This window comes from Quercus suber, unplaced genomic scaffold (genome assembly GCF_002906115.3).
Source record: "Quercus suber isolate HL8 unplaced genomic scaffold, Cork oak 2.0 scaffold_152, whole genome shotgun sequence".
Classification (NCBI taxonomy): domain Eukaryota; kingdom Viridiplantae; phylum Streptophyta; class Magnoliopsida; order Fagales; family Fagaceae; genus Quercus; species Quercus suber.
Window position 1 is genome coordinate 30733 of NW_027069613.1, and position 27495 is coordinate 58227.

A 27495-nucleotide genomic window follows, 5' to 3' on the forward strand; every position below is an offset into this window, starting at 1 on the left:
TTTGATATGTCAAAAGATGGCCTTTTCAATTGGTCAAATAGGTATCAAGAGGTGTCAAAAACCTATATCTTGCACTGGAAAGCACAGACACGGCGCCAGAGGCGCCGCACACGCGTCAAACGCGGCCCGACTCGGCGACGAGCGTCAGACGCCGCTGACCGCGTGTCGAGCTATGTCCTGCCACGTGGCGAAGCCGACACGCGCCGTCGCGGCTCAACTCGGGCCGTTTCGGTCGTATCGGCCGAAACCACCGATATGTCCGGTTCAAGCCGAAACTCATCTCTCTTCTCTGTGCTCTCCCTCTCTGCGAGTCTACGGTGTGCTTGGCTTCAGGTGTGCTCTCTCTTCTCTATGCGATTCAACCGGCAAAGTCATGGCCATGGCAGAGGCGGCTGCTTCTTCTTCTTCTTCTCCTTTCTTCGTTTTGTCCGCTCGTCCATGCCTTGTTTTCCTTGCCTTCTTTTATGGTTTCTTTTTGTCATGTGAACCTAGCACGTGACTGGGTGTAAAAGCTTTATTCCTATGGCCCACACGTAATATATGAATAATAAAACTATTTTAATATTTAAATTGAGCCTGCGTTTTTAATAGTAATTTTTTAAAAAATATTTTAATAGTAAAATTATTTAACAGTATTATTATAATTATTGGATAGATATTTAGACTTGAAATTGATAAATTAACTGAAATTAGCTTTCAATTTTGTGGAATGTTTTAGTTTCAATTTTGTGGGTTGTATTTAATTTATGAACATCATATTTTAGTTATTATCTACAACTTGGGACAGTTAGATGTACAATCAACTAAATAATAAACTTCTTCTCAAAAAANATAGATCTTGCACAGTAAACTTCAGTTTCTAGGCAACAGTCTTGACAATACTTATAGACATAAAATGACTATAACAAGACACTTTTAATCAAGATTTTCCAATCAAAATCTAAAAGCTAATAAACTCTAAGGAACACTTGTGAACCTTATGTGTGGGTTTGGATACAGAGGAAAGTCACGGCGCGTTTCCTTTCTGCGTTTTCTCCTTTTTTTTTACTTTTTTTTTTTTTGCCGCAGTTGTTGACTTTGGGGACAAAATTTACTATGCGTGTACTGTGCGTACACTGTTCACGTACTGTTCACGCACTGTTCATGCAATATTTAATATTAAAAGTGGGTCTCACAATACTATTCACACATTTAAAAATTATTTTGCTACAGTGTTTTTAGCAACAATCAGTTTTTATCAACTTTCAGCAACAATAAGTGCTATCCAAACCGACCCTATATATGGTTAATTAATGACATGTAATAAAGTTGAAGCTAATTCTTCAAATATTATCAAACATAATTAGTACTAGCCTCTTCACACTTGCTTTAGACGTGTCCAGAGACTGTTTCTTTCCTTTTATTTTTTTAAATAAGAAAATTTGTTTCACTCCTAAAAATTAAAATGAATGATTAAAAAAATTGTAAATTACTTTTTGAAACTATTTGTAACTATATTATGATGTGGGTATGTGTGGATATTGTTAGTGGGAGTAGGATTTGGTGGGCAGTTTTAAAATTTATCCAATTTACTTTTATATCCTTGATTTTTCTTAAGGTGAAATAACATTCAATTAGGTAATAGGGTTCTTTTTTTAAAGTATAAAAGTGGATACCAAAAAGCTATATTCACTTAATAATAGTATAAATTAAGGGTGTCCACGAGTCAAGTAGAATTGCGTTTGGTGTCAACCCATCACTTGACCCTACAATGACAAGTTAGTGATCTTCACACTTCTTGTTAACTGTCTAAATGATCGAGAGCATTCTAGATTCGAGTAGTCAATCAGATTTTGGATGGTTGAGTACTTTTCAACATAAATTTCTCAAAAGAAAATCATACCCACAAAGCTAGAGCTAAGAAGAAAAAATCATCAAACTGAATACAATAAAATATACAATTCAATCATAAAAAATCAACACCTATTACAATATAATACAAATGCATGAGGATGAGGATGAACAACGGTCAAATTGAGTTGTGGACTGGGTGCCGGAGCCTTTTGGTGGGTAAAGAAACTGAAATGATTGAACGAGCAAAGGCAAAAAAACTACTTGACAGAGAAATCTATGACAAAGGGGTTGACAACTAAACGAGTGACAAGAAGGGACAAAGAAATTGTCCGCGAAGAAAGAGATTGATCTCAGAGAGAGAGAGAGAGATAGAGAGATTACATGTAAAAAAACAAAGGCAATCAGACTCCAATGAAATCAAAAAATGTGTATAGGTATATGGATCAAAACTTTCACCACCCCAGTCGAAACCACCCACAACCTATTGGATCAAACCAGGTGGTCCAGGTCAGTCGAGTGGCTCAAGTTTTTCGGATTTATGGTCAACTCTTATATAGGTTATACATCAGTCATAAACATAATTCTTTAAAAAATGCTAGAGCTACAAAATATTTTAAAATAAACCTATAATATATCCACACATTATAGGGACATCGGCTAGATATTTAAAAGGTAAAGTCTTATCTACCATTTAAGCCCAACTTTAAGCGACCTTTGCATTTCCTGGGGAGTTGCTAGGTAAGTTTGAACTGCTCAAAGGTTGCTTTTATAGTTATATTATATATAATATACAACAGTAACTATATTAGTTTAGGGGTCTTTCTTTCTTGGCTTGAATTCTTACCCTTTTGTTACGAAATGAGGAAAGGGGCAACTAACATAGGGACCAGCTTTAGTATACCATGAATGAACTAAGTTTGAACTTAACAATATATTTGAATAGTCCATTTGATTGTTTAATCTAACTTGGGACAGGTTAGATGTACAATCAACTAAATAATAAACTTCTTCTCAAAAAAAAAAAAAAAAAAAAAAAAAAAACCTAAATAATAAACTTTAGGTTGAACATTAGAGAATATGAAGAGATAATGAAGACTTTGGCCATTTTTTTAAGTATTACTTACTTTCACAGGATGCTGCCTTCTTTTTCTCCACCTTAGAGGTACACCCGTGGAGGATCGGGTTGTGACATTTAAAATGTCGTACTAGCTAGTTGAAGGAAAATATCAAAATACTTAATTATACAAAGCATTTTGAAACTTTACAAATTCTTGGAAAGGGAAAGAGAGGAAACAAGCATACCTTGATTCTTCTTATGCAAACTTATAGGGGTGTTTTTTTCCCCCTACAATAAATGGGAGGGAATAACCAAGTAATACCACTAAACTGTTGAAGGCTTTTGATCGAAAATACTTAATTCTTGTTGATGCTAATTATTTTAACTAGTCACAAAGTCACGCGATGCATTGAAAAATGTAATATAATTATTTTATAAGAATATAATGTAATATTTGTATGTTAAATAGTGCATGTATTATTTAAAAGTTTTTTTTTTTATAAATTTTATGTAATGGAACATACAATGTATTTTGCACTCAACAATGTTATATATAACGTAATTTAATAAAAATATTTAAATTACATAATTATAATATTGTTTTATATAAATGGGAAAAACATTATTATAAATTTTAAAATATATATATACCATAATCAGCTGACTAATATGAACATATCCAAGAATATTTGAAAAAAATTGTAAACCCTCATTCCATGGAACACATATAGCATTAAATTTAAATTATTATATAAGTTTAGAATTGTAGAATTTGTTTCCTTTCTAAATATAGGTATAATGCATATGTTATTAAAATTTGAATTTTAAGGTATTCTTATGAATATTTATCATTTTTATTGCCTTTTTATGGCCAATATCTCTAATTTCTAATGCCTATTTTTTGTTTTGTTTTTTTTAGCCTAAAACTAAAGAGTTTGGCCTAAATAGAATAAAATTTCATACTTTTACCCAAAATCTAAGAAAAAAAATGAATTTTTGAGTCAAAAACTGAAAAGTCAATCTACAAAAAGAATCAAATATTTAAGGCCCAATTAGTCCAAAATAGAACAAGTAGACCTAAATGCACCGAATGAGTAGAAGTGGACTGAATTAGACCAAATCAACCGAAGTTGACCGACATGGAATAAAGTAAACCATATAAGACCTAATTAGACTGAATGTAGACTGAAATTGACTAAAATGGATCAAAGTAGACTAACATGCTACTTTTAAATATTATATAAATTACTTTGATGATAATTCTAACAATAATATTTGAATTACTATAAAAGTGCTATATAGCAACTGTAGGGTCAGTTTTTGCGGCCCAAGCCCAAGGAGGTATGGATTTGGAACCCTCTGAGCCCAAAACAATAAATTTTGTAGAGAGTGGGCGAAAGGGCTAGGCAAATAATGAAAATTACAGTATTAAACAGCAACACCAATGAGAGAAGTTGAATTAATGTGCTCTCGGACTAATGAGTACTCTGTCCGAAGAGAAGTTGTTCATTGATAATCAAGGGTTACAATTGCTGGAGCTACAACCATGTAAGGTACCTTTCTCTCTCCTGTTTTTCGATCCCCTCTATCAGAGGTACCCTTCCTTATATAGCATTGCCTTCTTACATCTCCTCCGTCCATTTGTTCGTCATCCAGGCACCCACTTGAGTACATGTCCATCACCCACTTTTAGCCTTATGCGAGTGGCGGTAGCTGAGAAAGCACTGTTCAGGGTCCTATCCACATAAATGCGGCAGGAAGGTAGGTGCAGTGCATTAAATGCGGTGGTTGAAGTATGCCTCCTTGATATTTCTCTGTTGTCGTTATCTCTATGTGTGTCCGAGGTCCTTTCCCCCTTGACACTTGTCAAATAGATCACTTGAACCTCCCATACTCGTGTTTGATCAAACCTCTTCGGATCCGAGGACGCATGACTACTCGACATATGAGTATCTCCTCGGATGGTATACGTGCTCATCCCCAGGCGTCCCCATTGGCGTGGGCTTCCGACTGAAGGCCTTATCTCCTCGGATGAAGAGTGTTCCTCATTCAGGGCCTCGGGCCAATAAGTTGGGCTGGGTTTTTCTCCCCCACATTAGCCCTCAAAATTGTAGTTTTTCGTACGCATCCGAAGAGAAAAAGTAGGATTTTGACTTCCCCTGGGGCAAAGCTTGTAAACAGGCAAACTTGAATTGACACGTGTATAAGTATAGGCACTGCTGCTTCATTAATGTCGCTGCGGCTTCCTTATTCCCAGGCGCCTCATTAATTGCACCAGGTGACGCTTCGCCCTTCCTATCCAACGGTGATTAAATGATCCAACGGCTGAGGTTGTTCTTCGAAATTTGGGCGGGAGTGCCCCTGACCCCTCGTTTGACCCCGTATAAAGCTTCAGAGGACATTATTTCTTCTTCACTTCGCGAATCTTCAGACGCTCCAGAGAGAACAGACGCACCGCTCCGTCCAAAACTCCCAATCGCTGCTTTCAGGCTTCCTGAGAGCCATCAAAAACCTTCCACAAGCCTGAAATCCTCTCTCCGATTTAATCCCGGTGAGTCATCGTTCACCAAATCTTTTAATTTTCTCTTCGGCCATCAGTGTCAACTGAGCATCATGGAAAACTCGAATACATGGTGGATACCCTGAGCGTTTAGAAGCATTTAGGTCCACGTACCACATTCCCCCAACGTGGTGTGAGGTACTGCCCCCAGAAAAAATTCTAACGGACCGGGAGACGGGAGAAGTAGTTATTCCTCTTATCGCCTTCAAAGAAGGGGGGATGACCATCCCCATGGGTCCCATTACTACTAGCTATCTCCGAAACCATAGGATCACTCCTGGCAGTGCGCGCCCAACATGTTTAGGATTCTAGGGGCCATTGAACACCTTAACCTCCACCTAGGATTGGGCCTCACCTGGCTCGATGTAGTGCATCTGTACGAATGCCACAGCCAGCAAGACGCGGGGTACTACTTAAAATCCCGGTCGGACGTGGTCAGGCTCATTTCTTGCCTCCCCAAATCCAACAAAGGGATGAAAGACGACTATGTGATCGTCTCGGGTGCATGGCATGACGGCCATCACTGCCCACTAAGCGTGGAAAGCCAGGTGGGCCATGCTAGATTTAGGCACACTAACCATAGGCTTAGAGTCCTTGTATTTTAATCGTTTTCGGTTTCCTTTGTGACACTGTTTTTGAGTCCCTAACATAGCTCTGCTGTGCCTTGAAACAGATAAAAACCACGTATCTCCTCGGCTAAGCCTTACGAACGTCGCCGCCCTCAACTTCCTGTTGAGATCTGAGATTTTCGTGAGCGAAGACGGACAGCTCCGATCAGCACCCCTGATTCTGGGCTACACAGGATATCCAAAGGGTTACCAACCGGTCGGCAACGCAATTGTTCAGGGGGACCATCGCCTTGCTCGTATTGACGTTGGTTGGAAGGGTTTTTGGCTCCGTATGATCTAGAACCCGTACCACACCCACCCCCAAGCTATACCTCCTCTCGTCCAACCACTCCAGCAAGTCCTCTCGTACAGGCAGCTGAAGGCGAAGGGGTTGGCTCTTCCACCTCCTCGCTAGAGGAGCAGATTGATAGATTCAAGTTTGAGGGCGAGGATTCAGGAGACGTTCGAGTGATAGAGGTTTCGGACGCCGAGGAGGTTCCGACAAGCACTCCGGCGTTCAACTTAATTTGTTAGCTACCGTTTCTGAAAGCTCCTCGGACGACAACATGGACTTGAGGAGTTTGATGAAAGGTAGGGAAAAAGCCCGAGCAGAAAGGGGCTGGAACATCAAAAGTAACGGTGACACTGCCTCCAGCGCCTGCGCAGGTTCCCGACCCAAGTCTGAAGCCAATCCAGACTTGAAGAAGAAGAGACAACACTCTGAGGTCGGAGAAAAACAAGTGCCGCTAGACAAAGGGGCTAAGCAGCAGAAGGTGACAACCGAGCACACAGGGCCCAGTCTGTCGAAAGTCGAGAAGAGGTTTTCGTGGCAGACGTCCCGAGGGGGAGGACCGCGAATCTGGTCCCCAGATTGGAGCTGGATGGCGCTCAATCCTGTGGGACACTTCCCTCAGGAATTATGATGGAGGGAGGGCAGGCTATGTCGCCGAGGCCTTGCAGCAACCACTCCTCCTCCCCCACGACATGGAGTCCTACAGGCGCTTCAACCCGCAGGAGCTCTTCATGTCCCTTAAGAGGGACCTAGCCATGGTGAGTGCGCCACTTATGAGTTGAAGTTTTTACCTAATTGGTTTTGTTTCTCTTTTTAACATTGAAAGTGTTGTCGTGTAGGTTACTCAGCAAGTCTACGTGGCTGAGGGTTTGAGCAAGGACTCCTGGGTCAAGGCCCAAGCAGCAAACCAGTCCTGGCTTGAGGCGGAGGCATCCCTTGGGAGGCTGAAAGAGGAGCATTCTAAGGTGTCTGAGGAGCTCAAAGAGGTGATCTCCCAGAAATAAGAGCCTTGACGCCGGGCTTAAAAACGCTGAAAAACAAGCCGAGGAGCAGCGAAAACAGCTGAATGCCACAGAGGTCAATTTAGCCACCGAACGAGAGCTGGTAAAAGGCCTCAGGGCTGAGCTGCAGAAAGCTAGAGAGAACGCCAAAGCAGCCGAGCAAAAGGTTCAATTGGCCAAGGAATCAATTGAAGCCGAGAAGAAGGCGCGTACCAGCTGGGGGCAGATGAGACAGCACAGCAGCTCACTGAGCAGTTTGCTTCAGTTTGTCGCGAGTACTGCGACAAAACCTGGGAGAAAGCCTTAGACGCAGCTGGAGTGCCCTCGGACTCCCTCCTGAGGTTACCTGGGAGCGTCTACTACGAAAATGATATCCGAGAGATCCCAGTGGACGAGTCCTCTGCTCCCCGCCTCATGATGCTTCTCGGCCAAGCCAGACCAGCCAGGCTCCTCCGTCCACCCTTGGGGCAGGTAAGGAAACTGGTCAGCCAGGCGCACAAGATCAGCCTGCTGATACAGCCAAAGGAAAAGACCAAGGGTCCGGCGGAGAGAAAAAGACCCCTAAAGCCTCTGCTCAGACAGGCCAAGCTGCTGACCCCGTGCTTCCTCCCGCAAAAGAGTAGACACATAGGGTTTCCTTTTGCATTTGTATTTTTGTTTCTGTTTAAGATATTGTATTTTTCCTTTCTTAAATGGAATGACCCCCTATTTATCCTTGATGTCTTTTGTACATGCTTATTTTACTGTTGGCGTTCATACAATCATACATTCCAATTGTGACACAAAATAATGTAAGTAATCTGACTAATGCATCGTACTGGCGGTGTGAGTAATAAGAACTAATGCTGAAAAGGATAGGCCGAATAAGAGCTGTTGATGAGCAGTGTTTAGAATAAAAGCATACGCGAGTTTCGCACTCCTTCCAAAACAGACGTAGGTTATTACCCTAGGTTTCTAATTAAACATAGCGAAGGAAAACATTCATAAATTAGAATCAGCTTAAACGCAAGTAGGATCTTAGAGTGCTGACAATCCTAATCACCTGGTCCGGAGACTACAGGCGTGGCGGGATTTAAGTTTAAACACTAGAAAAGTCACTGAGTGCTAACACTGTAGAGAAGCGACTGAGTGCTAACTAACCCAAATCATCTGGTCGAGGACTACAGGCATGATGGATTTAAGTTTACACTATAGAAAAAGTAACGGAGTGCTAACTAACCCAAATCATCTGGTCCGAGACTACAGGCATGATTGATTTAAGTTAAACACTAGAGAAGTGACTGAGTGCTAACTAACCCATACATCTGGTCTGAGGACTACAGGTATGATGGATTTAAGTTTAAACACTGTAAAGAAATGTAACTGAGTGCTACTAACCCAAATCATCTGTTCGAGGACTACAGGCATGATTGGATTTAAGTTTAAACACTGTAGAGAAATGACTGAGTGCTAACTAACCCATATCATCTTCGAGGACTACAGGCATGAATGGATTTAAGTTAAACACTTTAATAGAAATGTAACAGAGTGCTACTAACCCATATCATCTGGTCCGGGACTACAGGCATGAATGAATTTAAGTTTAAACACTTAAAGAAAACGTAACAGAGTATTAACCCAACTCATCTAGTCCGAGGACTACAGGAATGAATGGATTTAATTTTANATGTAGTACAAGATATTTTTCAACCTATGCCTATTATCAAACACTTTTTGTAGCTTAGTAAGATTTGGTCCCAATGGAAGAGGGAAGGGTGCCTATTATCAGACACTTTTTTGTAGCTTAGTAAGATTTGGTCCCAATGGAAGAGGGAAGGGAATTCGAAGTAGTGGCCTCCTCTTCATGAGGAACCCTTCTAGGCACATGTTGTGCATGCTGTTTAAGACACTCTTCATTTCACAATAACATTTCACAATAAGGTAGAGAATGACAAATTTGGACACTTTAATAATACTGCCACCACATACTCTTGCATCCAAGTCCATTTAAGAAGGACAATACCAATCTAATATTATAACATAAAAAAACTAATTATAAGAAAATTCTTGCAGAAATACAACCTCAAATGTCTAAGCATCATCACAATAACTAACCTTTGATAGGTCAATTGGAACATCAAGATAGTGGTCTAGAAAATTAGCATTTTGCTCTGGATCAAGAAGCTCCAACATTGCACTTGCCGGATCACCAGCATGCCCCCTTCCCAACTGCCATAAAAAACAGCAGATTTGAAGATTAAAACCATTTCATTATTTAGAGGGAGGAGGGAGTAAATTGTTGCAAACACGTTTTTTTTAAAAGAAAAAAAAAAAACAAAAGGAATTTGATTGTAATCATAATACACCATCCAAGTGCTAACAAACAAGGAAAAAACTAGTTATATTGTCCTATAAAAAGAAGCCAAAAAACAAAATTACTTAGAACTAAGATTAATTAAGCCAGCCAGCCATATATTTACCTTGTCAACCTCATCAATCAGAACAAGAGGGTTAGCTGTTCCCACATTTTTTAGGCACTGCACCATTTTTCCTGGCATAGCACCAATATAGGTTCGTCGATGCCCCTGAAAATAAGTTTAGGAGCTAATGATACAAGAAGCATAATGTCACAATACAGTGCATAAACTTTTGTTTTAGTATTAATAAGTGTTTAATTACCTTGATTTCAGCAACATCTGATAATCCTCCAACAGAGAACCGGAAGAACTTACGATTCAAGGCACGGGCAATTGAACGACCTATGCTCGTTTTGCCCACCCCAGGTGGGCCAGAGAGACATATTATTTTTCCTATGATGCAGTAGAAAAATATCAATTATGATGTACTAACTTCGATTAACAGAAATGTGGAAAAAAAAAAAAAAAATACAACCTTAAAAGGAGTAAGTTCAAAATTAATGCAGAGATCAGTATCTGAAAATAAAGGAAAGCTACCAGCCAGTTTGTAGAATTTAGTGTAATTATACTGAAGAAATGGGGCAGTACTGACAAAGCAATGAGCCTTACAAAATGAAAATATTATGCCCAAGATTGACGTTACAAATCAAAACAAATTTATTTCTACATTTTTAATTCCTGCTCTACTCACGCTCAATAAATCACCTTTGAACCACAAACAGAAGAAGAGCAAGTAATCCTGCCACGTACATTTTGTATTTGTTTTGAACATGACAATTACATAATGAGAAATATTTTATATTTGCTGAATGTGAAAAGGACAAAAAAAAACCCATTACTACTCAGGAAATATGGCAATAGGTAGAAACTCAGTCAGTGGGTCTTAAACCCACAACCTCACCCTCCATCCTATTACTATGGGAGGAGGAAGTGCCATTTGAGCTATATAACACATTGGCAGCAATAGGGAGACACTTAAAACATTTAAATTAAGTTCTAGAAACAATCATAAGAGAAGATAGTTACCAACCTTGTGAAGTTCCTCTGAGTTTTCCAACAGCAATGAATTCTAATATTCTTTCCTTTACATCAGCTAAACCATAATGGTCTTCATCAAGAATTTGTTGTGCATGAAGAACATCAAAGTTCTCATCACTGCATTTGGTAGTGGCAAATAGAATAAATGTTTATTATCTAATTAGATAAAATCCGTTTTAGAAGGCAGGACAAAAAACTTTAGGAATATCTTTCAACGGGGGTTTGTACACAGTTCTCCATTTCATATTGTAGTTGAAACTAAATGCCAACAAATTATTAAATCCTTCATCAGCCTTGGCATAGATATGAGCATGGAAATTTTGAAATCTCAAAAGCATTTTAAGGATTATTATTCATTAAAAAGCTAAGAACGACGAAATTGAACAAGTCAACAAACCTATAATTTCCCCAGGGAAGAGCAGTCAACCAATCTAGATAGTTACGAGTTACATTAAATTCACTTGAACTGGCTTCTAACAGCTGCAACTTTGTAAGCTCTTCTTCTATAACTTGCAAAACATGAGGTGGGATCTGATCCCTGTTTGGTTCAAGCCTCTCCCTAAATTTGGCTGCAGCACAGTAGTAGAGTGATACCAAGTCAAAATGATTAAATAAACAATTACAAATTGAACCAACATATCATTTCTCTTTTTCCACCAAAAGATTGCACAGATGCTTAATTGGATTTGTATAACTCTAGATTCAAATAAGAAAAGTGAAAATCATCCAATTAGAACAAAGTATGACCTTCAATTTCTACAAATACTTCCTTGGGAACTAAACATGCCAGACCTTGAATATAAAGTTTTCAATTCCCAGCCGACCTTCTGTCTTAGTTATCAAGTGTATCTTTTGGATTGGGAAACAACCTACTTACTATTTCAAAGGAAAGAAAAACAGAACTAACCAGAAAGTGCTGTTTTGTCATCTGTCTCCAACCCCAATTCCTGAATCAAGATGAGCCATGAAAATTAGAAGATTGGCCAAGGTTCAAACAAAGCAAATTGATACTCTCTAAAGATGCAGCAATGTGACCACAAATAAGAACTAAGATACATCGCGTGTGTAGTAGATATATAATAGTGAGGAAAGTACCTTCTTTATGGCCTTGAGTTGTTCATTCAACAAGTAGCGGCGTTGCTCACCACTAATCTTTTCTTCAATTGCTTTTGCAATTGATTCCTTAAGTATAACCCCATAGAGGAAAAGATTGAGTTAGAATATAATTATGATTAAAAAATTTAACACATATGAGCAACACATAAACAATGGAATGAAGTACCTGAATCTTGCTAATTTCCATTTCTTTCTTCACTAATTCAAGCGTAAGTTTTAAACGTTTATACACCTGAATGAGAAACAACAGAGTTTCACAAAAGCAGTTTGGATGAAGCAATCTCAAATTTAAGGATTCAATAGTGCATGTTTCATGGATGCTAGATAGCAAGAGGTTTTGGATGTTTGCATCTTTTACAATATACAAACACCCGTTTGGGAAAGTTTCCAAATTATACTCTGTTTTAAGACCAAACTCTTCAAGATCAGTAACTAAAACTAAGATGTGTCAATTTCTACATACATCTAGCTCTTCAAGCACTTGCTGGCATTGTAATTTGTTTGCACCAGAGATTGCAGCTCCAAAATCTGCTAACCTTGGAAAATTAAAATCTCCTATATGCTGCAGATTTGAAGAGAAAGGAGAAAAGTTAACACATTCAAATTATAAAAGCAATGTGATTGAATTGAATACAAAATGCAGTGACAAAGAATATCAATAAGAGAAGACATTTACAGAAAATAGTATCAAACTGCATCAGTCATTGTTGCGAAAATATTATTAAGACATAGCACAATCTTGGTCAAAACAAAGGAAGGGGGGGGGGGGGTCTTTCTCCATCATACAAGTATTAGCTTTTATGGATCATAACAGATGGCCCACAAATGGAGCCAATAAAAATAAGAGTTTTATTTTACTTCAGTTATTCAGAGGCAATTACCAATTCAATTCGGAACTGATTGATTCATACAGGCTATATCAGAATCAATGCCAAGATGATGAGAAATAAGAAACAGATATATAGGTAGCCACATTTATCATCGATGTGAATGATTATGATGATAAAGTTGCTTTATACAAACTATGCAGGCGATAGGCCCCCATATCTTCTTTTCGTAAACTTAAGCAAAGGAGGAAAAGAAAGACATTTCAGACCCAAAAATCATCTACTGAGTTAGTCTTTAATTACCATGTTGATAGAACATAAATGGTAGAGTCTGCTGCAAACAGGACATTATTGGCAGTTTCATGCAACTCTTTACATATATGAGCCCTTCACCAGAAGTGATTGAAATTGTAACCTTATCCTTCACCTCCTTTTATGTTTAGGGTAGAAGACCATGAGAACATAATCAGCAGTTCTTAAGAAGGGTAGAAATTTCAACCAAAATATTAATCGAGGAAGTGATTACTCAAAGTACAACTAGCACTGTAGGCAGAACTACACACTATTTGATATCTAGCTTCAAAACAATATCTTTTCAGGTTGACAATGAATAAACACACCATTATTGTTGAAGACATAGTTCGTTGGTTTGTGTTATTAGCAACATTATTCTGCAAGCTGATTAAAGGAGATTGAGTTCTGTGGCTTTCAGTATTGTATACTTGAAATACAACATTGTCAGCCTGCATTGAGGAGGGAGGGTGATCCATACTGTCACTAGGTTTTTTTTTTTTTTTTTTTTTTTTTTTTTTTGATAAGTAAGAAAAATTGTATTGAGAAAAGACTACTTCATTAAAGAGATGAAGTAGCCAGAAGAAATATGCATCATCACTAGGTTAAAGTCACTTACAAACTCCACAAGTGCTATTTCTAGATGCTAAAATAGAGAAACACTTGTTGAAATGGTTTAACCATTAAAGATTATGTTAGAAAGAAAAAAAAAATTTATCTTGGAAAAAATTAAGCGAAAGTTGGCTGGGTGGAAGAAGCTGTACTTGTCTAAAGGTGGAAGACTGACGTTGCTTAAGAGTACGTTAGCTAGCCTCCCTACTTATTATTTATCTCTTTTTACCATCCCTTCTCATGTGGCTAAGAAGATTGAGAAGATGCAAAGGGATTTCTTGTGGGGGGATTCGAAGGCCCATTTGGTAGGGTGGGATAAGGTGTGTGCCCCAAAGGCGAATGGGGGATTGGGAGTAAGGAAAATTACGACTTTCAATAAAGCCTTATTAGGAAAATGGTTATGGCGGTTTGGGGTGGAGGAGACTCGCCTATGGAGGAGGTTTGTAGCTTTGAAGTTTGGGGAAGAGTGGGGGGGTTGGTCTTCCAAGGTGGGTAGGGGTGTCCACGGGTGCGGTTTATGGAGAAGCATCCGAAAAGGCTGGAAGGTGTTTTGTAAATGCACTCACTTTGAGGTAGGGATGGGAGATAGAGTGAAATTCTGGACGGATCGGTGGTGTGGGGAGTTTCCACTCCATCTATCCTTCCCGATGGTGTATGGGATTGCTTATTATAGAGAGGCATCTGTGGCCTCGTCTCTTGAAAGGTTGGGGACTGGGGCTCAGAGAAGCTGGAATGTTCGTTTACTCAGGGAACCAAATGATTGGGAGTCGGGAGAGGTGGAGGATTTCCTCCGTACCTTAGGCTCAAATTTACCTCAATCTGAGCACGGAGACCGTATGAGGTGGAAGTTGTCAAAGAAGGGGAATTTTAACACTCGCTCTTTCTATAATAAGCTTCGTTGTCCCTCATCTATTATCTTTCCTTGGAAAGGTGTTTGGAAGGTTAAGGCTCCTCCGCGTGTCTCTTTCTTCGTTTGGAGTGCTGCTTGGGAGAAGATTCTTACTGGGGATAATCTGCAGGGTAGAGGCTTTGATTTTGTTGACTGGTGCATTATGTGTCGCTATAATGGGGAGACGGTAAACCATTTACTACTCCATTGCGACAAAGCTTATCAGCTGTGGAGCTGGGTTTTCAGATCTTTTGGGATCAATTGGGTTTTGCCAAGCTCGGTTGCAGATACGCTTTTTGGTTGGTGGAACTGGCTGGGAAAGCACTCTTCTAGTGTTTGGAATTTAGTTCCTCCGTGCCTAATGTGGTGTATTTGGAGGGAACGAAACTGGCACACTTTTGAGGACTTGGACAAATCTGATGACCAACTGCTCGCTTTTTTTACTGGCTCCCTTTTTGATTGGTCTAGGGCCTAGGGACTCACCTCTAGTGATTCTCTCCCTATGTTCCTAAATTCCCTTCTTTGTACTTAGTTTTCTGTTGACTGTTGTTTGTTTTGTTGTTTTTTCTTGTTTGTTTCCCTCTCTGTACTCTTTGTTCTGCCTTATGTTGTTTGCATGAGGTAGCCTCTTGAATATACTTCTCTCTTACTTATCAAAAAAAAAAAAAAAAAATTTTAATTGTCATATTTCATGGAGGATAAGGTTTTCAACTATTTTATCAGAGAGGGTGAAAAAGCTGATTTTGTCTTCTTTTTTTTTTTTTTTTTTTAAATCAAACCCAGGATTGCCAACACATTTTTGTCATTTTTAGTCAATAAAATCATTAACCAACCACAAAACTTACCCAAACTTTACCTACATTTTCCCCTTCCTCTTCCATTCCTTCTTCCTCTATATGTAGACTGGTGATACAATTATTACAAAGGTCGGATGTGATCAAAATTTTGGAATTTACAAAGCCACAGAGGGACTAAAGCAAAAGGCACTATAACCTAGGTACCAAACAAGGAGCATTTGGATGGAAAGAATGAGGAGAGGCCATAGAAGCAAATGTAACAATACTACAAAGCCTACGGAACTATAATAAATAGTACAATTTATAAATAGATACAAGCTTTCTTAGAGTCATTAAAAGGAAAATATCAATGATGAAGCTTATTAGCATACAACAGAACAAAGAACTCTTGGGGGCCAAACCAGAAAATAAGAAAAGGAACAAACCTGAGTATAAGTTTGAACATGATCTCTCCAAAGGGAACTAGTCTTGAGAACATCTCTTAGGGTTGATATAACCTCAAATGATGTCGCCTTAATGACATCATCATCCTTGTTATATGGTTTATCCTGCAATATAAAATATAACCCACTGAAATGAAAGATAAAAAAAATGTATATATGATGTATGTGGAACCTTTAACCCTACAAATAAATTTATTGATGAATTGGGAAACATTTACGATATAGATAGCTTGCCTTGAGATGATCAACTTTTACAGTAAGTGGTTCCTCGCTAACCTGCACAAAAGCCAATATATTATTCAGTTCAGAAAATTCTTCAAATAAAAGGTCATACTCAGTGCACAAAGCTCCCACTTTTGTGGGCTCTAATAGAGGTGATTGGTAGGTTGCCTTACCCATAATTTTTTTCAAAGTTCAAAAAATATTCACATATTATGTTTTTTTAAAAAATGCAAAAGGAAAAGCTTAAGGATATAATTAAATTTTTTTTAAAGTTTAATCTTATGAATGACAGGGTGACTTCATAAAGTCTTGAAATGTTTTCATCAGTTCATTAAAATCTCTGTTAAGGCATCTGGGCAATAAAATTTGTAGTGAAAATGGTTCCTTCGTACTTACCATCTCTGTGATTTGAAGTCGTCTATGACCAATAAGGACCACTTGGTCTCCTTGGATACTTGAAATCTGGTACATCAAGATAAAATTAAAACAGAATTACCACTGATATAGGTTTTTCTAGTAGATACATTTCAGGTAAATCTAAACTTTTTAGGGAATTATACCAAAAATTCCAACCAAGAAATTACCTGTGCAAGTGTACCAACTTCATGAAGACGATTCAATAACTCTTTTCCTTTAAAATCATATATGTTTTTCTCTGACTCAGAACCAGATACTGAACTAGGATCAGTCCCTGGCTCATCTTTAACAAGGAAAGCACCAGCATATGGGGCTTGCCTTTTGCGGCTTTCTTGTAAAGCTGCTAATAATTTAGGATCCTGCATAGAAGGTATTAAATGTGTTAGGGAACCAACAGTTCAACTTCTAAGTTACTTTTCTAGCAAAAGTTTATACCATTATATACAGGTGAGAGCAAAATATCTATGATATGCTTCAGCTTCAGAAAACAAGGATCCAAAGAGCAATTTATTCTTAGTTCAGAAGCCTGCCATACCTTAACATAAATTGGCATATAGAATCCTGGAAAAAGTGGTCTGTGTGGCAGTGGTAAGGCCAAAACCTGCAACCAAAAAGTTTGCTTAATTCTAAAGGAGGGATTTAATTAATTTTCATAAATCTAAATTGCATAGAAACCAAAGAAAAAAAAAAACAAATATTACAGAAATAAAATTTCTAAACAAAAAAACATTCGAAAATATAGCAGAACCCATTATTGAATTGATAATATTTAAACAATCAGCATGCAGGACAGCAATACACCATCATGCTATTAACAACTAGATGACCTTTTGAATTATACCTTCCTAAACTAGTATGGAACCAATTTTATGCGCCCCTTATGTCCAATCATGCAATCATCTGATATAAGCATGCTAGTGTAGGTAATTGTAAACATTTTATTTGTCTTGAGACTTTGACCTAGATTGGTCAGATAAATATCAAATATGTAATCAACCCTCCTATAAATTTGTTCGCCTTAAGATTTAAATGTGAAGCTATAATCAAACTTTCTGCAATCCACATAATAGCCTGGGAGTTTTACTCCCAAAGAAATGAATCCATAATTATATTCAAGTCTCGACCCACCTATTTCCTTGAGCACACCTTAATGAAACCATTTCTAAAAATAATCATCTGACTATCAAACTAAAAAGTACCCAACTTGAAGTACTATTTGAGATACTTGATTTAAAGTAAAGCACACAAAGTCACCAGCTTCAACACCAATACCGACAATTACTACCAAAACTCAATCTCGCTACATTCATGTACAGTGAAATTTTTAGCCCTCCTCTCCTCACTAATAAAATTTACAAAGCATAAACCAACCAATTTTTGTTACATATGATAAATTCCCCAAATTTGACTTTGTTTAATTCCCCAACAAAACCAACTCTAATAAACAAACAAAAGCAACAAAAAATTTTCTATTACTTCCAACCCTCTGCCAAAACAAAATGTCACAAATTCGAGTTTTGTGCACTATATACAACCTTTCTTGCCACTCCAACCATTTGAATTAGTTCAATTCAATCTTCCTCGTGTATTTTGTGTGTGTGTGTATAATTATTAATTACACATGCTTTTTCTTTTATTGGTAAGTTTATACACAAAGCCAATGGGTTTTGAACTCGCAACTTTACCCTCAAACCTTTCTTACTGAGGGTCGTGGAAGGAGGTGCCGTTTGAGCTAGAGCCCGTTGCACAGATAATTACACTTGTTGTATAATAAAAGTGGTGTCAATCGTGGTTGTGTGAAAGTGATTCATGATTTGCCACCTCAACAAGCTGCAAAATTTATTTGTGTGTCTATATTCTCTGGCATTACTCTAATAACAAGAATTCAACATTTGGGTTCCTCAGCTCCTATTCCTAACCATCTATTAGGCTAACCAGCTTGTCTTCCTAACTATACATGAATGGTTAATACTATAACAGTTGAAATGAATGGTCAAGATCATCATTGCATTGCATAAAATTTCCTCAAAATTCAAACACCATTTTCAAAAAAAATAAAAACCAAAACTTTTTTCCAAAAAAAAAAAAAAAAAAAAACACTAACAGTGAGATAGTCCTCAGGCCTAGGATTAGTGGGCACAATAGCCGATGAAGACTTGGACTCAGCCTCTTCACCCTCTGAGTCCACAGCTTTACTGTCAACATGGACAACCCGATCCGACCCATCACCGGAAGAGTCCGAATCGGAGCAGAAAAACGCTCTGTGGCCCACCAAATCAGAGCTTCTACTCCTCCGAGTCAAACTCCTGAGCGAACTCAGCGCCGCCCTGAGTATTGGGCTCGCCGAGTCGGAGGTGGGTCCGAGTCGGAGACTCGAGGAGAGTGATGGGGTTAGCGCGTGGAGCCTAGTGTGGAGCTTCAACATTGGCGGGTTGTGGCGGTAAATAGGGTGGGGAGTGAAGGGTAAAGTTGTAATTTTGATGGATTGTGTGTGACCTATTGGAGAAGATGATGAAGAAGAAGAAGCACCATTGCGAGGTTTTCTGGGTTTCTTAAAGGCTTAAAGCCCTACCTAAACCCCTTTGTGAATGTATATGTTACTGAGAAATTCACGAAAATCTCCTCTTGTTTTAACATAATTACGATTTTGGCCTTTTTTTTTTTTAGGTAAATTATATAGGGAGATTATATATTTACAAAAATTAAAGCCAAAAAAGTCTTGTAATCTAAATTAAACTTCCAGGTGTTTTGAAGGGAGAAACAAAAAAAGAAGTTTATTAATTTAACACTTCCTCGAATTGCTTGTATAAAAGAGACTTCTTATTAAGAAAAACAAAAAGAAGTTTATCAATTTGACACTCCCTCGAATTGTTTGTATAAAAGAGACTTCTTATTAAGATTTTCTCTACAGGTATATAATTATGTGTTTATACAGATGTGTGTTGTCCTGTTGTGTAACGCATACATGTATATAATTATAATTACAGGCTTCCTTTGGGTCATTACAATATATTCTTTCACACTAAATATTTCATGTTTACAAAAAGATTTATATCATAGTATCATTTATTGAACGTTTAGAGGGAGGATTATTTTGATAAATCTCAAATGAGATTGGTGTAATTTATTATATATATATATATATATTAGTGTTCCATATTAGATAAAATTAACTCATGCGAAATAATTGGTTAATAGTGTCATCTAGGCATGTTAGACTCATAGAATAGAGGAATAACATGGAATGGATGCTATTTTGTGCCTTTTATTCTTAATTTGTTTGAAGTTCAATTATCGTTCTTAAACTATCAAACATTCTTCTTTAAGCTAAATTCTAAAAAAATATTTATACTTTTATCATTGCATATATATATATATATATATATTTGTTTGCCTCAATTCTTAATAAGAATCTTCAATATTTAGAATTGCCCTCTTTACCAGCAAAGGGGAAAAAATAGTTACGGTTAACCACAAATATTTCCAATCGAAGTATTAATTAGAGTCTTACATATGAATACATACTAATATATTGGTCTATGAATTTCTACAATCTTCTCAAATTGGCATGAGAATCAAATTTCAAAGGGTAATGATGGCATAAGGAGTTGTGGACCCTCCTTGTAGCTACGTATTAAACAAATGAAGGTAACTCTGGAACTTCTATAAGCTTCTTTGTCAACTTCATACATCCTAGAACGAAATTTAAGCAGATCTTTCTACTAGAACCTTGTGTTTTCTTGGTTAACAAGGCAACGTCAAGAAAGCAAAAATATTTGAATTAATCCCAAAATATAAAGTTGGCACATGGAATATTTGTGCAAAATATAAGCGCAATGTGAGAGATAAAACAACTATAAAGAAGTAGAGTAGTGGGAAGTCACTTAAAGAAAGAAAGTATGTTTTAAAATTTTTGGTGTAAATATGCAAATAAAATATTTGAATTTTAATATAAGGACTTGGGTTAGGTTAGTACATCCGATATACTAGATCTGTTGATATAGTAATATATGTCCACTTTTGACAATATGTCATTATTTTAATGAGTCCAGTACAATTGGACACTGGACCATTCCTTACCCTCAATACAAAAGTTTATTAAAAATGTACCTAGAGATATAGGTAGCCTCAATAATCAATATTACTCAATACCACCAAAGCAATGAAATTAAATTATCATTATTCACCACTGAAAATAAAAATGGATTGCTACACATTGAATGAGCTTTAGGGCACTTTGGGTAATAAGCTCAGTGCTTGAGGTCATTTTTGTCATTTCATCATTTATATTTCGTTTTGTTTTAATTATTTTTTTTAAAAGGATGGGAGTTCCATTGCTTCTCTCTTTCTTTTTCTTTTTATTTTTTTGGGTGAAAAGAATTAACAATTAAGAAAGAACAATAAGTTTAGGACAAATCTTGTTAAAATTCATCCCATTGAAATCATCCTCATAAACATCAATCATGTCCGAACTAACAAAAAAAGAAAAATCAGCATCTAGAATGAAACTCATCCTAACAAGGCTATCAACACATCTATTCGCTTCTCTAAAAAGACTTACTCCAGATCGGTTGGAAGCGGGGCAATCATCCAAAAAAGGGGAGCTGCCATTATTAACATATAAAGCATTACCTAATACTTCCACAATAACTTTAGCATCTAGTTCAATCACAAGGTAGGATAGATTGAGGTTGCAGCATAACAACAGGCCCCCCTAAGCCCCCACAATTCTGCCTCAAAACTATTAGTAAGCCCAATCCGTTTGCTAAAACCATTAACCCATCGGCCCCTATCATCTCTAACTACGCCTCCACACCCAGCCAGCCCAATATCACCATTAAAAGGTCCATCCGTGTTGAGTTTCTCCCAGCCTTGCGGTGGCCTCTCCCAACTTATTCTCTTGAGTCTTGACCACAGTTTCAATTATCGGCTTCTATTCGTTTTTCTCAGTCATTTCTCTCTGTCCCACAGTTTCAGAATATCTCTATGAATTCAAGATCAAAGCTTTTCCAAGGTAATTTTCTACACGGGAAAGTTTCAATTTTCATGAGAAACAGAGAGAGTTCCAGGCCTTTTTGCTCTCCAGACTCCGCTGCAACAACCCCAACCTCACAATCTCTCAACATCCCATCTCTCTCAGAGCTCATATCAAAGCAACACTGGTCAAAGCTGAAGACCCATCTCAAACTCAACCCCACAAGCTCCACCACACTTCTCCACCACTTGCTCAGCTCAGAGGCTGACCCAGAGCTCACTCTCAGGTACTTCAACTGGTCCCAGAAAGAGTTCAGACTCTCACACCCTCTCGAGCTCTCTTTTAGACTCTTGCACTCACTTGCCAATGCCAAAAAGTACTCAAAGATGAGAGCTTTATTAGATAGTTTTGTTAAAGTTGAGAACTTTCATTCCAATTCTTTGATTTTACATATGGTTTCAATGAGTGGCAATAGTTTTTGTGCTAGTTCAATGATAGTTGATATGTTAGTGTTAGCATATGTGAGAAATAGGAAGACTCATTTGGGGTTGGAGGTGTTTAAGAGAGCTGGGGATTATGGGTTTAGGTTGTCTGTGTTTTCATGTAATCCATTGTTAAGTGGTTTGGTAAAGGAGATAGCAATTGGGGATGTGGAATATGTGTATAAGGAGATTAGGAGGAGGAAGATTGAGCCTGATGTGATTACATTTAATGTTGTGGTTAATGGGTTGTGTAAGGTTGGGAAGTTGAATAAGGCTGGGGATGTTATTGAGGACATGAAGGCGTGGGGGTTTTCGCCGAATGTTGTTACGTATAATTCTCTCATTGATGGGTATTGCAAGATGGGTAGGGTAGGAAAAATGTATAAGGCTGAATCCATTTTGAAGGACATGGTGGCGAATCAAGTTTGCCTGAATGAGGTGACTTATAATATTTTGATTGACGGGTTTTGTAAGGACGAGAATGTGTCTGCTGCAAAAAAGGTGTTTGAGGAAATGCAAAGGCAGGGTTTAAGAGCCAATATGATCACGTATAACTCATTGATTAATGGCCTGTGTTGTGATGGGCAACTTGATGAGGCTAGTAGTTTGCGGAATGAAATGTTGGGCTCGGGTGTGAAGCCGAATGTTGTTACTTTTAATGTGCTTATAAATGGGTTTTGTAAGAAGAAAATGATTAAGGAAGCTAGAGAGTTGTTTGATGATATAAGGAAACAAGGGTTAGCTCCTAATGCTATAACGTATAATACATTGATTGATGCTTGTTGTAAGAATGGGATAATGGAGGAAGCCATTGTGCTGCAAAGTTCAATGTTAGAGAAGGGGATTTTCCCTGATGTTTCGACCTATAATTGCTTAATTGCAGGATTGTGTAGAAAGGGGGATATAGAAGCAGCCAGGAAACTTATAACTGATATGGAGGGTAAGGGATTGAGAGCTGATCTTGTAACATATAATATAATTATAGATGCACTGTGCAAGGAAGGGGAATCAAGAAAGGCAGCAAGGCTCTTGAATGAGATATTTAAGATGGGTTTGAGCCCAAGTCACGTGACATACAATACTTTGATGGATGGCTATTGTATGGAAGGTAACCTCAAGGCAGCAGTGAATGTAAAAACACGGATGGAGAAGGAAGGGAGGCAGGCAAATGTGGTAACCTACAACGTGTTGATTAAAGGTTTTTGTAAGAAGGGCAAGCTGGAAGATGCAAACAGGCTTCTTAATGAGATGCTAGAAAGAGGATTGAACCCAAATCGGACTACTTATGAAGTAGTAAGAGATGAAATGATGGAGAAAGGTTTTGTTCCAGATATAGAAGGGCATCTATATAATGTCTCTGTTGGCACCTGAACATTGAAATGACAAATGAATTGTTATCACTGTGACTGATGTATCATGGGGCACACTGGTACAACAAAATGGTAGAATGCAACCTCACTGTCACAAGTTATACATGTCTAAATTATATTTTAAGATTGTTGCAGTTTTAGAAGACTAGACCACAGTACATGTGCTTCATTTTCCTCACAAGGAATATTTTCCCACACCATTCAAGTTTTTGATGGTTGTCATTCCTGTCCAATTCAGGTGCATTTCTAAACCTCTAGCTGAAAATCCTGTGTAATGTAGATCATAGGAAGAATTCTGAATCAATTTCTTGATGATGTTAATGGTCGCTAATTAATTCCTTTCATTTTTATGCAACTCAATGGTGGCTATCAATATCAGTTACTTTCAACTTATAAAAAAAAAAAAATAATGATCACATTGATTGTCCTTAATTTATTAGTTGGATTGTAGAATTATATGATCCTTGTCCTTGATGTTCTACCATACAGTTGATTGTATACGAGCCCCTCTGATCCAACTTCCATTTAATAATCTCTGGATAATAGGTTTGTTGGACTTTACTCTAGACGAGCTAATGCAATTTTACACATTTTTTGGATCCAACTGGTTTCGTTTTCCTTATCTTTCTGAATGAAGTAGCACCCGTTGTTACCAAAATCCTATATGTTTTCTTGTATAACTTATTCTCCATTTAACTGTTTTGGGTCAAGCATAACCCTTCCCATATTATCAACCTATATATATATATATAGTAGAAGAAATTTTTTAATAAGTTCTTACATTTACTTTATGGTGACATATCTTTTGGTTAAGTAGGGGATTGTGAGGAAGAATTAAAGTATTTTGAATCCTTATTGGTGATTTTTTATTCTGGAATGAGAGCCAAATTGTCAACCAAAAGGCGTTTAAATAATAATTTTGAATAGAATATGTAGAAATGGTGTTTGATTGTATCTTTAAATTGGTTTTGAGGTTTCCTGTTGTATATGTTTACGAATCTTCATTTGGTTGTTTCGTTATGCATTTTCTTCTAATAGAAGTATACAAACTTTACCTTTCTATTACTGTTTATAGAAAAATGTCAGCAGCTGGTTGGGGAAGAGGCTTCATCCCACAGTGGGAAGTTTACATTCTTGAACTGTTTAGATATGGGCTCTGGAACTGTAGCATATGGTGTGAAAGGGGGTGTGAAGATGTACTTCTAGAACATTTGAGCTGCTCATGTTGAAAAAGCACGGCATATTGCAATTGAGAATGCCTTAGTTTATGCATTGTCACAGGGGATGGCAGCTAAAGATGCAGCCAAAAAAGCACAGAAAGAAGGGGCAAAGTCTGCAAAGTTGGCAACCTGGAAAGCCAAGCGCATTATAGGCCCTATTATCTCCTCTGAATGGGACTTTTTTGAAGCAATATACTATGGTGGTACCATAACAGAAGGGTTCCTCAGAGGCACTGGGACATCGTTTGGCCTGCATGCTGGTGGTTTCTTTGGAGAGCAAAGGTTTGGGAGGTTTGGCTATCTTGTGGGAAGTCAATTGGGCAGTTGGGTTGGAGGTAGGATTGGACTTATGGTATATGATGTGGCTAATGGAGTGCATTACTTGGTTCAGTTTGTTCAAACTGCAGAAAGTGCTCTTCGTGAAACACCGGCCTATGAAAAATTTGAAGCTTCTGAGGACATAACTATTTATGAGGCTCCTCCTTCTGTCCTTCTATATGAGTTCTGAGGCATCTGAAGATTCCAATGCTTATGAAACTCTTGCTTATGAGAGCTATGAATCATATGAAGATTCTGAATTGAGGTGAATGCATTTGGTTACTTTTTTGATTTTCTTTTTCTTGAAATTCTGTTGATTATAGATGCCTTATAAACTATGTTATACTAGCTTTTTTAAAATTTGTGTATAAATCTACGAATAGTCTTGTTGTACAACTGTTTGTAGTCATACTTGATTAATGTCACCATAATAAAATTATGTGTGGGAGTTGGTGGAAGGAGCATGAAGACAGTATATTTTAATTTTGAATTCAATTGTATTTATATTATTGGTCCATTGGATTTCATTTTAAGTCTTATTAGTTGCTTAGGTTATTAGCATTTTATTTTACGTTATATTTAATTTTCTACGATGAATTATTTTTCATAATTCAATAATTGGGCTTTGATCCAAATCAATTAGGATTAGGTTTTAGTTCTAGTAGTTTATATATCATTTTTTTAATAAATTAGTATTTTAAATATCATATATGCATGCTATTATACCCTTACAAAGACAAGTTTATGATGAATAAAATTTTAATTGGAAAATTTTCAATTAATTCCTTTCATTTTTATGCAACTCAATGGTGGCTATCAATATCAATTACTTTCAACTTATAAAAAGAAAATTAGAACTGGATCAGAAAGAGAGGATTGTATCACTTTTAATTAAGGGAACTATAGAGTATGTTTTTGTATAGGATAGAATTTTGGAAAAGAATACATGTGGTCCAACCCCAATTAGCCTCTTGAGGATCCATAACCAACCTCCAAAGTTTTGGGATTAAGACTTTGTCGTCATCGTTTTTGTTGTTAGTATCTTGTTTCTTGAACTCTAGGGATTGATTTCTTTGTTTGGATGGTAGCGTGGGTAGATCCGTACTTGTGATAATCTCATTAAGAGAGGACACACATTGAATGTGTTATTTCTTCTTCTTTTAATTTTGTTCTCTCTCTCTTTGATTAGTGAATTTATGTTTGTCTATTGGAAAGCTTATCATTTAGTTCGATGTAAGCCGTGTTCTTTTTGGTTTTCCTTCTTATGAAATCAAATCATGTAGCTGTTACATGGGGCATATTGTGTGATTTTGCCTACATTTTGCAATGTTGTTCCTGGAATGGGTTGCTCATTTCATGCCATAGTTTCTGCTAGAATGGCATTGGAACTGAGCAGCAATATTTCCAAAATTAATTGGAGAAAATGACTGCAGACTATGAAACAACTTAATGAACTAGTATTTCTGTTTGAATTATGAGACTGATGTGACTAAAGTCATAATTTCTAAAAAGAAAATACCGTTTTCTTTTGGGTTGTTTGGTTTATGTTTCATATTTATATAGACTCCATCTGTGAGGAGCCAATTCACAGTTCTCAATTCTGTATGAGTATCTGATACTCATCCCTAAATTATAACCCTGAATCAAATTCTTGATGATGTTAAAGGTCCCTAATTCATTATTTTCATAGTCTCATTTTTATGTAACTCAAAGGTAGGCCCACCTGTACAAGCTTTCTACTGGTAAGAAGAAAGTTAGAACCAGATCAGAAAGAGATGACTGCTTACTGTTAATTTTGTTTATCCTATGACATATTTTGAGTTCACTTTTGTTTGCATTAATATATTTTTCATCTCTTAGCAGGTGCTTTCCATTGGTGAATTTGCAAGCGATCAAGAATGAACAAGCAGAAGTTCATAAAGAATCTGAGAAATGATGATGTCAGCTGGTTGCAAACTTGATCAGTGAGATGAGCAGGGAGCAAATGGCAATATACAGTGCCATGTCAATCATATGTAGAGCATCATTTGCTTGTGGCTCAGAAGAAGTTCGAGTTAACAAACAAGGTTGCCATCTATAAAAGTATAAATTGCCCAATCTGAAGGATGATATTGGTTAACCATTTATGGTACCAAAGATTATGATCCGCTTCTGAATGTTGGTCTGCTTCCTCTTACAACCTATCATGCTTTATAAACTTTGGTAGAGTATAGTTAATAGCTGTGGACATTCCCTACCCCATTTGATCCTTTGTCGAATGCTGGAAGGCTTTTGTGCCAATCACAATCAAAGCAGCAAATAATCAGTTTGCCACGGACATTTCCATTGTCTCTGATTCTTCATTGAGTGTTGGTTGACTATTACACCAATCACAACCTATCATGTCAGCTTTGAATGTTGGGTCTTCATAAATATAGTCTTTTTTTGTTCTTTAATAATTTTTAAATTCTAATACCAAGTTGATGCCAAACTTTGTGTTGAGAATTTGTTTACCATGTTGGCTAAACCATAAAAATTTAGTACGACTTGTTATTATATATATATATATAAATATTTTTTTGATGAGTGTTATTATTTATATTAATGATGAATATAGCAGATTTGTTTAGCAGCCAACAATTATGCTTTGTGAATTCTTACCAACTCTCTCATTTGAAGAGAGAATTGGGTTTTGAATCTAGGTGCCGTGTAAGAAGTACCATGAGGAATTTAGTAAGTTCATGACTAAAGT

At 37.2% G+C, this 27495-nt stretch overlaps 3 protein-coding genes across 3 annotated transcripts; 2 read left to right on the top strand and 1 right to left on the bottom strand.

The window, feature by feature from the left end:
- Window positions 1-9386: 9386 nt before the first annotated feature.
- LOC112028757 (lon protease homolog 1, mitochondrial) lies at window positions 9387-18978 on the bottom strand. Its single transcript, XM_065777286.1, has 15 exons — window positions 18504-18978; window positions 16935-17000; window positions 16567-16758; window positions 16379-16444; window positions 15995-16036; window positions 15743-15865; window positions 12365-12463; window positions 12068-12133; window positions 11881-11967; window positions 11693-11732; window positions 11183-11354; window positions 10778-10902; window positions 10010-10140; window positions 9811-9915; window positions 9387-9559 (listed from the first exon to the last, which is right to left on the bottom strand). The coding sequence occupies exons 1-15, from the start codon at window positions 18822-18824 to the stop codon at window positions 9422-9424; spliced, it is 1773 nt and encodes a 590-aa protein (XP_065633358.1). The 5' UTR covers window positions 18825-18978; the 3' UTR covers window positions 9387-9421.
- Window positions 18979-21085: 2107 nt separating this feature from the next.
- LOC112028753 (pentatricopeptide repeat-containing protein At1g09820) lies at window positions 21086-23464 on the top strand. The gene has a single exon (XM_024061442.2). The coding sequence runs from the start codon at window positions 21386-21388 to the stop codon at window positions 23225-23227; it is 1842 nt and encodes a 613-aa protein (XP_023917210.1). The 5' UTR covers window positions 21086-21385; the 3' UTR covers window positions 23228-23464.
- LOC112028754 (uncharacterized) lies at window positions 23273-27329 on the top strand. Its single transcript, XM_024061443.2, is given in 3 exon segments — window positions 23273-23285; window positions 24302-25029; window positions 26628-27329. Coding segments are annotated over 2 exon segments (666 nt in total). The 3' UTR covers window positions 24955-25029; window positions 26628-27329.
- Window positions 27330-27495: the final 166 nt, after the last annotated feature.